This window comes from Colletotrichum godetiae (assembly GCF_030913485.1).
Source record: "Colletotrichum godetiae strain CBS 193.32 chromosome Unknown BDP55scaffold_7, whole genome shotgun sequence".
NCBI lineage: Eukaryota > Fungi > Ascomycota > Sordariomycetes > Glomerellales > Glomerellaceae > Colletotrichum > Colletotrichum godetiae.
The window spans coordinates 452,847-465,901 of record NW_026851255.1 but is presented as its reverse complement, the minus strand read 5'-3'; the positions used below and the strand labels follow the sequence as shown (position 1 = coordinate 465,901).

The window sequence follows — 13,055 nt, the reverse complement described above, 5'->3', positions numbered from 1 at the left end:
GGGCATTGCCTGGTATTTGTATCTCACCCACAGACGAAACCTCATCCCAACCTCTACGTAAGGTTCAAGGAGACCAGACCGGCGCAACCACCTTCCCCCGCAAGGTAAGAACGGTCTGTCAACGCGACTAGGTAGACCACCTTTGTTCCCCTCTCCCTCTCTCCTCTCATGTCAATGGACTGGACCACGGCGTGCGAGCATACAGAGATAGATCCACAATGGGGCGACCCATGGGGAAAGCCCAAGCCTTTCAAAGTGGATTCGCTGGGGTTTGGGGGGCAGGGAGATGGTCGCCATTGTTCAGATGGACCATGGAGCAGATAACTCCCCCTCACGCGCGCGTGGTGTATGGTATGGCACGGGTAGGTAGTGTGGTAGAGTAATGGCACGGCTGGGTACCGTAACAGTGGCGGCTCTCTCTTCATCTGGCCATGGCAGCGGAGAGCAGACCAGACTACATGGTTCGCGAGTTCGGCCTTGCATGGCCCATCATCTAGATCCCCGAGTCTCATTGGACTGCCGGTCAAAGGAGATGTAACGATGCTCCGCAGGGGCGCATCTGGGTTGCGCGACATTTTGAGATCTCCACTGGCAGTGGCTGTCATTCAGGTTGAGTTCTGCGGACCAAAGCCCGGCGCCTTGGTAGCGCTCCTCTGTTTTGTAGGAATTGGGCAGAGATCGGCACAGAATGATACCGGCTGCTGAACGCCGCAGGCAGCAAAGTTGAAAGCAAAAGCTAATTAAGTCCCTTCGGATCAGCCTTGGCTGTTAACGGTCCCGTTTTTTTGACGGAACGGATTCATGGTTCTGACGGTCCGTTGCTATTTAGTCGTATCTTCAGTCCAAACCTATGGGTTTTCCCCAGATTGACCTTTCTCTTCACGTTCTCCCCCAGGAAAAGCACGTCCCAGCCGTTGAGCGCTGGCACACGCAACACACGTTGTGTGGGAACGTCCGTGTTGCAAGAGATAAGGACAGGAACCCTGGCCACTCGAGACAGGACGTAATCAAAACGGGGGACCCCGTCAGACAGATACCGTCAGAAGTACATTTGAGTGCAAGACTCAAAGCCTACCCGAGGAAGCTCGACCGTCTGATTTGCCCCTGGCGTATACATGCAAGGCAAACGAGCGGGCGAGCTACTTTGCGGCGCAAGACGGGAATGGCGTCGTCAGATGAGATGCCACCCAGCTGCCGATCCCACTATGTTTGGAGAGTAGCGCCGTTTCTGTGGTAGGCTATCGACCGGGGGGAAACGCTTCGAGGGCGGGATCGTTTGTGGTTTTTGACGTTGGAGGCTTGGAGACGCCGCCACTTATCTCGGGGAATTTGGGAAAGGCCAAGACAGAACAAGACATCGCCTTGAGTGCGCCAAGAACGGCGGGATTGACGTCGCAATCGATTTCACAGTGCTCGTAACTTCTGCAACCGTGATGTGAAGCCGCCATTGCATTTTTCTGCTTGCGCTCCGAGAACCTAGAAGTGACAGGAAAAATACCGGGTACGCTACCTTGACTCCAGGTTTGCGGGGTTTGGAGCGCCGAAAATGCGTTCCCCGTACCCAGAGCTGGTTGGAAAAGAAGAGTGCACAAGAGCGAGCAAGCTTGACCAGGATAAATCAACTCCTCATTTCGACGCCCGCATGAAGACGTCATTGTCCGGAGGCGGTATGCTTGCCATTGGTCTTTATGGCAGACCAGTCAACGGCATCTCCACTTGGAAACCAACTGAACGGCTTTTTAGGTACTCAGACATGGTGCCATGGTACGAAGGCACAGAGGAAAAGGTCGGGCCAAGTCGGCTACGGCTCGTATAAAATGGTGTGGGCGATGCATGGATAGGACATCCGTCTCCGGAGCTTCATAATACCGACAAGTTGGAAAAAAGGCCGCACATCTGCTATGCGAAGCAGCAGTGCATTTTGGACATGCGAAAATTACTGAGGTGTTGTTGAATTATGAATCGAAAATTGATGAGGTGTCGTCGGGCAGAGTCGTAGCCAAGAAATCGTGCTGAAGAGCCGCCCGCAATGCCCAGAATTGCCGAGAAAATGCCCAGCCCTCTAAAAATGCTTGTATCGTCGCCCGCAAAAGCTTGGGTTGTCGCATTGGGGTATCGGCCGATGATCGCTGCTGCATCCTGGTTGGAGGAGGGAATGCAGCTTTCCAGAGGAGTATACTTGATTGCTTGATGACTGACTGATGGCACCGCAAGCACATGACCTTGTCATCAGGGTTTGCACCTTTGTGTCCTTCGGCCAACTTCCCGGTCAATAGGTAAGGTCTGAGTCGTGTCGTCCTGGATAAAGTGAGGAAGAGATGATACGGTTACCTACTGTACGGAGGACTGTCAACCAGTAAGATGCTCATTTTCCAAGGGACCCCCAACGAACCCAGCGGGGCAGGCGTTTTTCTATGCGCTTCTCCAAAAGACCGTGGAGGCGTTTGTCCACCTCCACCTTCGCGGTGGAACCTTCAGCAGGCGGAGACGATGCGGAGTCTAATATCCTGTCTTCAATCCTTAGACAGTCAGATGTTGTAGTGGTAAGGTATCGCATGGTCTACTTTGAGGAGTCTTGACTGGCCCTGCAGTGCTGTATATTCGAACCACTGGTAAATGGTTCCGCCAGAGGGTTCTCGATTTTGTCGCAAGTCGGGTTCTACCTTGATCAGTAGCTCACGCCAATCAAATGCTTCTCACTCTCTTCGAAGTTGCTCGAGTAGCCATGGCCTCCGGCCAGGCGATTTTTTTGGGGCTTTTTGCCAACTCCGAGCTTTGGTATCTTGCACGATTTCCCCGTCATTCTCTAGAACAATTTTACTAACTTTTTTGCAGCTGGTTTCACCGACACTGAGCATCACGAGCACCTGTCTAATTGGAGATGCCACCAAAGACCGGGTCGCGATGAACCCCCACAACACCATGGTCTTCGATGCCAAGCGTCTCATTGGCCGCAAGTTCCAGGACTCCGAGGCCCACTAAAACCACGACGACAAGTGTCATTGATTACCACCTCGGCATTGCAAGTCAAAGTGGTCGGCATGGGTTTCTTCACTAAACATTTAGGTTGTCATTGGAAGAGGCAGTTAACAGAATATGGAAAGATGCAGCATCGGAGTACCTGTCATAGGGTACAGGCGATGCGCTAGCGCATGCACATAAGCATCCTCAACATTTTTCAAGTCATAACTCGAAAAGGAACTTGGTGCGCCTCGTTTTGCGGCGAGCTTTGAAGGCCCCTGACTTGTGTTTTCATACTTATGACACATTCGCCCACAACGTCTCCCGCCTACCTTGGGTAGCTAGACTCGGGTGGTATGGTAGGTATGCTGACGACGATGCCAGAACGGCGTTATCAATAAGGACGGGTGAGGTTTTGACAGGCTTGGGCTTGATTGATGTTGGGTGACTTGTTATAATTATAATATTGAGAAGGGTATCGACCACCGTATATCGCCTTCGGTCATTCTCTGCCAAGTTTTGATACAGAGCATGAGCTCCCAAACAAGAAAGGCCTCAGTAGTTGTGCTTGAGAACTGTCTTGAGCGCTGCGATTTCCTTCTCATACTTTGTGATCTTGACTTGGCTTCCCTCGAGCTTTTCGAGCAGGTACGACACTCGAGACCCTGTCTGAGCAGGCTGCTTTGGCAGGCTACCCAGCAGAGCCAGCTCCCCTTCGGCCTTCTCGATGACCTTGGCCTCAACTTTGGTCAGCTCTTTCAGAAGAGCCAGGTCCATCTTGGCCCTAAGAACACGGTCGTCGAGCAAAAGACTGAATGCTGCTTGATACATCGGCTTTCCGGGGCGAATCGTTTGCGGCCGGCCGTTGTAGGTCTCCACCGTAACGAGCTCCGCGTTGGTGAGCCCTTCCAAGGCCGACTCGCCGTTCGCAGCGCCGGGGGTGGTGGAAGAGGCGAATGTATCGGACAGAAGAACCTCGTTATATCGAAGAGCATCGTGAGAGGCAAGAGCCTTGATTAAGTACCATGCCTGCTCGGTGGACCATTTCTTTCCCTCCACAGTATCCCTACCGCCCAAAAGATACATCTTGACGATTTCAGTGGCGCTCTGGTTGATGATATCCTCAATGGCCCGCTGTGGGCTCTGGCCGCCCTTCAAGCGTCTTGCAAGGTATTCGAGATCTGTGAGACGGCCGCCAAGGATTCCAATTGCCGAGTCCAGCTCTGATAGATCGGGTTTTTGGTGTTGCTCAGTTTTGTCCTTCTTCTCCTCTGCATCCTTGGACTGCTCTCGGACCTTTTCGATTTCGTCCTCTTCCAGACGGCTGATGATGAATTTCTTGGCAACATCGAGGGAGAGATCACCCAAAGCAGCTTGTCGGAAAACGCGGTCCGGCATTGCCTTTGACAGTGACTTTGAGTAAGAGGTGTCGTCCGTCAAGAAGATAACGTGGGCGACGTTGTTCTGAACCATGGCCGCAGCCCATTCCGCAACCTTGTCGTAGACTAGGGCCGAGCCTTCGTTCTTGTGCAAGAAATTGTCAATGACCACAACGGCCCGCTTATCCGGACGAGCCTCCAGGTAGGCGTCATCTGAAAGGTCCCCGTCCTTACCATCCTTGTCGCGTCCGGCGAGTGAGACCTCCTTCAGGGCCTCGGCCGTTGTGTGAAGGATTTTGACTACCTGCGACTCCAGTGTCTCGGAAAAGCCAGCCTTGACTCCAGTTGTGCTCTGAACTGCCAAGTCGATCATGCTGCTCATGCTGTTCAAGAAAGCGAAGATCGGTTTGTAGCCCACAGCGGCGGCCAGGTGTTTGATAGTCCCACTTTCGCCCCTTGCCTCGATAACTGGCTTGCAATCGATGACCAAAACATTTTTCCTACCCTTGAGTGACTGGTCCAGAACGAGCTCCTTTTTGCCGGAACCTCGGGGACCTTGAACAACGATAAAGGTGTCGGAGCTCTCGAGGAGCCAGGTCTGAATCTGTTCAATGAGGTCTCGGCGATGCTGCCAAACTGCACTGAACCCGGCCTTGTCGGCCTTCTTGTGTCCAAATGAGGAGAAAATGTCGGAAGTCTGGCTCTTGATCCATCGGTAGAATTTGTTGTTGGTCAACCGGAAAGAGTGTTGGATGTGTGCCTTGACGAAGAATTCACGTATGGGGTCGAAGATAGCCACTGTGATGGCAGCGAGAAGGGCGGCAACGACAGGAATTACCACCCTGGGATGGCTAGTGAGCCAGTTCCAGATGTTGTGCGGTTTGACCTTTTGCTCATAAGAAAGGCGAAGCCTTGTACCGATCTTTCCGCCACCGAGACCCTCGTCGACAAGGAATCCATGGAGACAATTTCTCGCCATGATGGCATCGCGAACGCGCGCAAAGTCGATGTATGCGTACTTTGGGAGGATCTTCGAGTCGGAGGGTTGTGATGTTATCTCGGCAATTTTTCCGTATCTGCGGAACAGACTGTAGAGAGTCTCCTGTGAGAGTTCGACGGCCTCGCCGCCAGCATCTTTTCCTGTGAATTCGACCTTGACGCGGCTTTTAGGAAACCGATAGAGGTCTTCTAGCCATGGAACTCCCTTGACGAGTCCTGCCTGAACCCCACGAAAAGGGTTAAACCATGGTCTAAGGGGATGCTTTTCGAGCGAGCGTGCGAGGGATGCTTAGGAGTTGTTAGCCGCGCATTTACAAGAGATGAGGAGACCCAGTTTAGACAGCGACGAAAAAGTCACTGCAGACTAGAACGAGGTGCAGACTCACTCTCGATATCTCTCGGTACAACGTCGGAGCCATGGCTGAATTTTACAAAAGCTCCTCCGTCCTTGAGTCGTGGTAGGATCTCTGTGACTTTGATTGGGAGGTCGCTGGGGATCGCTCGTTTGACCAGGTTGATTGGGTCGGTGCCAAGGCCTCCGCCAGAGCTATCGAAGCGCTTAAGAAGGTCGGTCAGGTCACGGTCTGACTGCCATGATCGCCGGAGTAGGTAGGTGAGCTTGAGAGGAAAGAGGTCTACCAGCTGTTGTCAGTGTTACTTTCTCGAGCGAGCGTTGGCTGAGATGGACATTGGATAAGGAGCACAAGGGTGGTGGGATGTTGTGGACAAGATCGTGAGTGCGAATAGGGCAGGGGAAGTGGTTGACGAGGAAAATGGAGACAGTAAAGGGCATCGATATGATACTCGATGCCTGGAGGATAAATGAGGAGAGGATATGGACCAAACCCAGGACGTGAGGTCCTGGGTAAGACGCAGGAACAACCCTGCCGAGGGAAGGGGTGATCAGGTATCTTACTGTCAAAGAAGAGAATTGATTCGCTCTCCGAAGTAGCGATGTGCCCAGATTTCTCTTCGCCGGTGACGGTGCTCTCCCATACTTTGGACGCGGCGCGCACGATAGCTCCATGTCGCTGGGGTTGAGTAAATGGCCGGGGCGGGCCCCATCTCATCTGCAGCCGAGGCGCAGGCCTCGTGCCGGAGCGAAGCAGCGCTCTGGTAGGTAACATTGGATGGATGTGGTTGCAGACTCACATGTTGCTTTGGCAAGCGACGGTGGGATTGAGTTTGTAGACGGGACGTTGGGAACAGCTGGATGGAAGGCAATGGAAGAGAATCAAGGCAAGCTACCTTAGCCCTTCCTGCCTCACCTCACCTTACCAGAGCTGCTTAGCTCCTTCTTCACGAGAAAACCCCGATGTTCGCGTGGGATGATGTCACGCTCTGCGGCCCCACTTGGAAGGCCCGCTCGGTCCAGAGCGCCCCGTAACCTTAAGTTTCGAAACGGACGATATCTTATCCGAACCGACGACGCCCCACCAGAGCACGCGCAGCTACGGCAAAAATCATGCAACCACTCATTGGCTAAGACGCGGTGTCTTGGAGGTCATTGATGGTAATGGTTGCCGACTTCCCCTCATTTTCGACTGCGCCCGACATACCCAAGACGATATCACCTTGGGACGTTACTCGAATCATTACTCTGTCTGTTGTTTAGTATCGGAAACTCTTCAAAATGGGCTGGCTCTGGGCTTCACCATCTCCCCCCAAGACTCCCGCTCCGGGACAAGCTTCACAGGCTCCCGCGTCTACCCCGCCACCCTCGAATAAATCGACCGATTCCGAGATCGATCCCGAGATTGCAAAGTTCCTCGCCCTCTTCCAGAACGAATCGGGTAGTCAGCCAGAAGAGAAGGCGCCTGCGCCAGCACAAGCATCCTCTACACCATCCAAACCATCATCGTCTTCTTCGTCATGGTTCTCCCTCAAATCATCACCCGATTCACCCTCTCAAACGAGCAACCGAGCGATCACGCCACCTTCTGATAACCCTGTGGCCGAGTCTACCCTACCGACAAATATGTCTTGCCGCCAGGCTTTTGACATGGCCTTTCACTGCCAGTCCGTTGGCGGCCAGTGGAATAGCATTTACCGATACGGAACGATGCGCTCTTGCAGCGAACACTGGGAGGACTTTTGGTTCTGTATGAGAATCAAGAGTTACACGGGGAAGATGAAGGAGGATGCCATAAGAGATCACTATCGCCAGAAAGAGTTTGAGAAGTATGGAGATGGCAAGCCGAGCAGCGAGGACGTCTGGCAAGCAAGGACCACGAAGGTCCCACCAGGCACGGCATTTACGGAGAGTCTGGAAGAACCCACAATTAATGACGAGGACTGGCAGAGGATGGAGATTGAGAGGCGCAAACAGATTAGGCAGGGACTTGGCATCGAAGCAGTGGCATGATTATTGTACAAATAGAACTCGTCTCTCCTTTTGGACGTCAGGCAAAGTGAGGTTCTTGACCCTACTGCAAACTTTTCCATGAGCACAATTATGAGAGTACATCATATCACATCACAATGATTGTGCGAACAAGTTATTTTTGACTGTTTTGTATTAGACTTCCTAAACCGCGGAGTCTAGCTAGAATACATCTCTGACCCATAACCGTGCTTTTCCCGTCGTGATTTCATAAATGCAAAGAAAGCAAAAGTCTAGTCGTGAAACCCAGTAGCAGCCGATGCGGCGCCACACCCATGACTCGGACTCTAAGGAAAGAATTCATCAAGGGTATCAATTTAGTCAACCTCCTCGACGGTAGGGCCGTCGTCGTGGTTGCCGGGGGGAGCACCGCCGCCGGGAGCACCGGGGAAGCCGCCAGGGGCGCCACCAGCACCGGGGGGACCGCCAGCAGAGCCGTAGAACTTCATCATGATGGGGTTGGCAATGCCCTCAAGCTCCTTCTGGCGCTCCTCGTACTCTTCGCGAGTGGCCTGCTGGTTCTCGTCGAGCCAGGTGACAATGGTGTCGATCTCAGTCTTGAGCTTCTCCTTGTCGTCAGCCTCAAGCTTCTCATCGACCTTGGAGTCGCTGAGGGTGTTGCGGAGGGAGTAGGCGTAAGACTCGAGGCCGTTCTTGGCAGAGACACGCTGGGCCTCGGCCTCATCCTCATCCTTGAACTTCTCGGCCTCAGCAAGCATGCGCTCAATGTCCTCCTTAGAAAGGCGGCCCTTGTCGTTGGTGATGACAATCTTGTTGGACTTGCCGGTACCCTTCTCGACGGCGGAGACGTTCATGATTCCGTTGGCGTCAAGGTCGAAGGTGACCTCAATCTGGGGAACACCGCGGGGGGCGGGGGGAATGCCGGTAAGCTCGAACTTGCCGAGAAGGTTGTTGTCCTTGGTGCGCTGGCGCTCACCCTCGTAGACCTGGATGAGGACACCGGGCTGGTTGTCAGAGAAGGTGGAGAAGACCTCGGACTTCTTGGTAGGGATGGTGGTGTTGCGGGGAATGAGCTTGGTCATCATGCCACCAGCAGTCTCAATACCGAGGGACAGAGGAGCGACGTCGAGAAGAAGGATCTCATTGGTGCTCTTGGAGGAGGTATCACCGGACAGAATGGCGGCCTGGACAGCGGCACCGTAGGCAACAGCCTCATCGGGGTTGATGGACTTGTTGGGCTCCTTGCCGTTGAAGTAGTCGGAGATGAGCTTCTGGACACGGGGGATACGGGTGGAACCTCCGACCAGGACGATCTCGTGGACCTGGGACTTGTCGACCTTGGCGTCGGTAAGGACACGGTCGACGGGCTGGATGGTAGAGCGGAACAGGTCCTGGCAAAGCTCCTCGAAGCGAGCACGGGTGATGGAGGTGTAGAAGTCGATACCCTCGAACAGGGAGTCGATTTCGATGGAGGTCTGGGCAGACGAGGACAGAGTGCGCTTGGCACGCTCGCAAGCGGTGCGAAGACGGCGCAGGGCGCGGGCGTTGGAGGACAGGTCCTTCTTGTGCTTGCGCTTGAACTCGTTGACGAAGTGGTTGACGAGACGGTTGTCAAAGTCCTCACCACCCAAGTGAGTGTCACCAGCGGTGGACTTGACCTCGAAAATGCCCTCCTCAATGGTCAGAAGAGACACATCGAAAGTACCACCACCAAGATCGAAGATGAGAACGTTGCGCTCGCCCTCGGCCTTCTTGTCAAGACCGTAGGCAATGGCAGCGGCGGTAGGCTCGTTGATGATACGAAGGACGTTGAGGCCGGCAATGAGACCTGCGTCCTTGGTAGCTTGACGCTGGGAGTCGTTGAAGTAGGCAGGGACAGTGACGACTGTGTTTGTTAGTATGTCTTGAGAGATTCGGGATGTATGAGTACTTACCAGCGTTGTTGACCTGGCCACCGAGGAAAGACTCGGCAGTCTCGCGCATCTTGGTCAGGACCATGGCGGAGATCTCCTCGGGAGTGAAGGTCTTGGTCTCGCCCTTGAACTCCACCTCGATGTTGGGCTTGCCACCCTTCTCAATGACCTTGAAGGGGAAGTGCTTCATATCAGCCTGGACCTCGGAGTCCTGGAACTTGCGGCCAATGAGACGCTTGGCATCGAAGACCGTGTTGTGGGGGTTCATTGCGACCTGGTTCTTGGCCGCATCTCCGATCAGACGCTCAGTGTCGGTGAAACTATTCACAAGTTAGCAAAAATGGTTTTCAAACACTGGAAACGCCGAAAACGACGTGAAAAGTCGAAATCGACGTGGAAGTTTTCACGTACCCAACAAAACTAGGTGTGGTGCGGTTTCCCTGGTCGTTTGCAATGATTTCAATCTTGTCGTTGGAGTAGTATGCGACACATCTAGATGTTGTTAGTATATGTTGTGATCGTGTTGTGTGTTGGTGAGAATTGGGCGGCGAGAAGGCGCACCAGGGAGGGGGAAGAGGACAGGAAAGAAGGAGCAACGTACGAGTAGGTAGTACCCAAGTCGATACCGACAGCCTTGCCTCCGGAAGCCATTGTGACGGTTGTGATGTGTGGAAGAGTTGTGGTGTTTTGTGAGTTTGCGTGTTGAAGGAGGGGTATCTTCTGCGCGTAACCGGGAGAAGGTGTATTCCGGTAGAGTTGATATCAGCGATCAAGAATTCGGTGAAAAAAGAAATGCGCTGGACACTTCTGATTGTTGATGGGTATTAAGAAGGAAATTGGTTTTCGTGAAGAACGAAAAGACAGGAGATGCGAAAGGTTGGTGTTTGGATTCTTAAAAGGTACGAGGCAGGTAGGAGACAGGAGCGACTCAGTGCCCCGCAAAAATTCGAAATGGTTCTTTCCTCTTCCACCCGCCCTCAATTGGTGGGGTACCACCATCGCTGCGGCCCAGCTGGAGACGCTTCCAGGAACCTCTCGAACACGCCTGAAATTTTCTACCAACCCATACAAGGATTAATTCGAGACTAGGGCCTTTTCAGCCTCTCCAGGAGGCAAGGTTTCCAATTTTCCTGGATTCGAGGCAATTCCCCAAGGCGATTTCAACGACTTTCGAAAGATTCTGCGAAAGGCGATTCGCTGACATCATAACCTTCCATGAAGTCTATGGAGGGGCAGTCCGTTTGCGCCCCTTGTTGCAGTACCCTAGCTTGGCTCCCATGCACGCCTTAAAACTGGTCTGTGTAGGTACCCTCTACTTTTCCCCTCTCGTCCAAGAATCCACACCGCTCCAGAAAAAAGAATTTCCATCGCTGGTGAGGTGATATCATCCAGACTGGGCCACTGCGTGGCCCAGCTATGTGGCCCAGCGACAGGACCCAGGCTCCAGAGACCCTTCATGAAGCATCTATTATCCACCACAACCATCTCGATTCTCCAGTCTGGACCTTAGTCAGACACCTTAAGCAACCGGAATCAATGTCAGTTGGGTTGGGAGCACCAAGAAATGCGGCGGCAAAGGTGAGGAGGGGACACAAGGGACTAGGTACAGCATTGAGATGAACGTTCAGGCAAACTGCCACAGCTAGGCAAAGCGAATTGACGTTGGAAATCAGGCTGCTATCGCAACTAGGCAACTATTCTTAGGATTGGTGGGTGTGAGGTGGTGAGCATTGCATGCAGGTGCGCAAAGGGCAGCCTTTGTTGCCATGGCAGCCCAATGAAACCCACCATTGCGGGTTTTTCTACTTCTGTTCCTCCCATTCCTCCTATCCCTCTTCTTACTATTGTCCCCTCTGTCATTCTGCCTCGCAATCTCTCGGTGCGTATTCGTACCCGATGCTTCCACGGACAGTAGTTCCCAACAACGACTAAGCAACCAAGGATGGAGACAAAGATAGAAATCCCTCCGATACTGGCGGGAATTGCAAGATAGGCAGGTAGGTAGGTACCTTACTTAAATTCTGCGACAATCGGAAGTGACTCCACATGCTCGGCCCCGGCCGGTCGGCCTTAGCTATACAAGAAGCCCGCAATAAGTGGGCCTCGGATCCGGATCGGAACTCCAAGACAAAATGGTGTCAGGATCGGTGTCGACGACATTGAGGAAGGCAGCGGCGGCAGCGATATCGGTTGATTAAATATGGTCTTTTGAATCCATTTCACTTGAAAATCAAGGCGCTCAAAAATACTGGATCTCCTATGCCACAAGACTTGACGAAACATTCGTGTTAAGCGTATATCTCAGCATGGTAAATTGAAAGTGACTGAGAACTAGGACATCGCGAAACCCCCTGCGAGCGAAGTACGGAAATCATCCATAGAAAATTCCAAGGTGGCTAGGTATCGGGAGAAAGACGTTGTCCATCTCCCAGGTCCCCTAGTCCGCCCTAGAGCCCCTCCTCGGGATCAAGGGCCGTTGTTGAATCGTAAAGGAAACGGCCCATCTCCTTGCACTTGACATTTCCGTTGCCAACTTTCTCCTTGTGACCAGCAGCCTCTGCAGCTTGAGAAGCAACATCGTCAATGTTGTTGCTCTTGATGACGACCGGCTTCTGCCAGTTTGCCTTGTCCGTGGAATACCAATCAGCTTCATTGAAATTATAAGTCCCGTCACGATATTTCTTCATTTCCGCATCGGGGAGCAATTCGGGCCGGTCCTGGTCTATCTTCTTGGGGATCTCAGCATTATGGCTCTCTGTAAAGAAGACTGGTTCAACTTTGCGGAGCCTGATCTGCCATTTGTCTATGAGGGGACTCGGGACACCTTTGGGGACACCCCGCCAGTCATTGACAAATGTCGCGAGGACGGACATCGCCTGGGCCCAATTTCCATTTGGTAAGTGCGCTGTTGTTTCCTGTGTCAAGTACCTGGTCTCGAGATTCCCGTCTGAATTCGTATACTCGATGCGATAGGCGACTTTGAGCATTTCCAAGAAGGTGTCGTATGGACCGACGCGGAGAAAGTCCTCGTATGAATAAGGATGGCGCGTACTCGACATAGCGATCTCGACTGCGGGAATTACGTAGTCGCCCTCTCTGACCCCCCAGTCAGATCCCCCAGCATTTCCACTCAGAGGAAGGCGGAGCGCCTGAGTGGCGTCTTCCGTGTAAACGCCTTGTGGCGTTTTACGTGTGAAAAAAGTGACGGCAAGCCTGTTGGGATCTCTGGGGTCGCCGTTGTCTTCCACTCTGCACGGCGGTCCCTTGTAGAGCCAGCAATCAACTTGAGGCCCAAGACGGTCTCTTTGGGGCCCAGTCAAAACATGACGAATTTTTTCGGGTCCAGTCCAGAGACCGTTTCTGGTACGATACAACTCCAAGACTGGACTGTTCCAATTGAGACCACTCTCCGAGTCGAAGAGAATAGCGAAATTGGGTCTCGCGAATGAAGCAAATGCC

General features: G+C 53.0%; 3 protein-coding genes across 3 annotated transcripts; 1 reads left to right on the top strand and 2 right to left on the bottom strand.

Annotated features, from left to right (window-relative positions):
* Positions 1-3,249: 3,249 nt before the first annotated feature.
* Positions 3,250-6,719, bottom strand: BDP55DRAFT_379990 (RNA12 protein-domain-containing protein). The gene is made up of 3 exons (XM_060567147.1): positions 6,028-6,719; positions 5,726-5,974; positions 3,250-5,627 (listed from the first exon to the last, which is right to left on the bottom strand). Exons 1-3 carry the CDS (start codon positions 6,464-6,466, stop codon positions 3,517-3,519), a joined length of 2,799 nt encoding a protein of 932 aa, XP_060433502.1. The 5' UTR covers positions 6,467-6,719; the 3' UTR covers positions 3,250-3,516.
* Positions 6,720-6,972: 253 nt separating this feature from the next.
* Positions 6,973-7,704, top strand: BDP55DRAFT_628354 (uncharacterized protein; the record flags this gene model as incomplete). Its single annotated transcript, XM_060571890.1, has 1 exon — positions 6,973-7,704. One exon carries the CDS (start codon positions 6,973-6,975, stop codon positions 7,702-7,704), a length of 732 nt encoding a protein of 243 aa, XP_060433501.1.
* A 335-nt stretch (positions 7,705-8,039) lies between these two features.
* Positions 8,040-10,247, bottom strand: BDP55DRAFT_725226 (hsp70-like protein; the record flags this gene model as incomplete). Its single annotated transcript, XM_060578987.1, has 4 exons — positions 8,040-9,568; positions 9,618-9,916; positions 10,008-10,088; positions 10,198-10,247. The coding sequence occupies 4 exons, from the start codon at positions 10,245-10,247 to the stop codon at positions 8,040-8,042; spliced, it is 1,959 nt and encodes a 652-aa protein (XP_060433500.1).
* Between the last annotated feature and the right edge of the window lie 2,808 nt (positions 10,248-13,055).

What these genes read in the sequence shown, in the direction of transcription:
- BDP55DRAFT_379990 (XM_060567147.1), bottom strand. Translation starts at nt 6,466, where the DNA reads ATGTTACCTACCAGAGCGCTGCTTCGCTCCGGCACGAGGCCTGCGCCT. An exon ending in CCTTGTGCTCCTTATCCAAT is followed by an intron (nt 5,975 to 6,027) that starts GTCCATCTCAGC and finishes AACAGCTGGTAG; the next exon opens with ACCTCTTTCCTCTCAAGCTC. An exon ending in TGTACCGAGAGATATCGAGA is followed by an intron (nt 5,628 to 5,725) that starts GTGAGTCTGCAC and finishes ACAACTCCTAAG; the next exon opens with CATCCCTCGCACGCTCGCTC.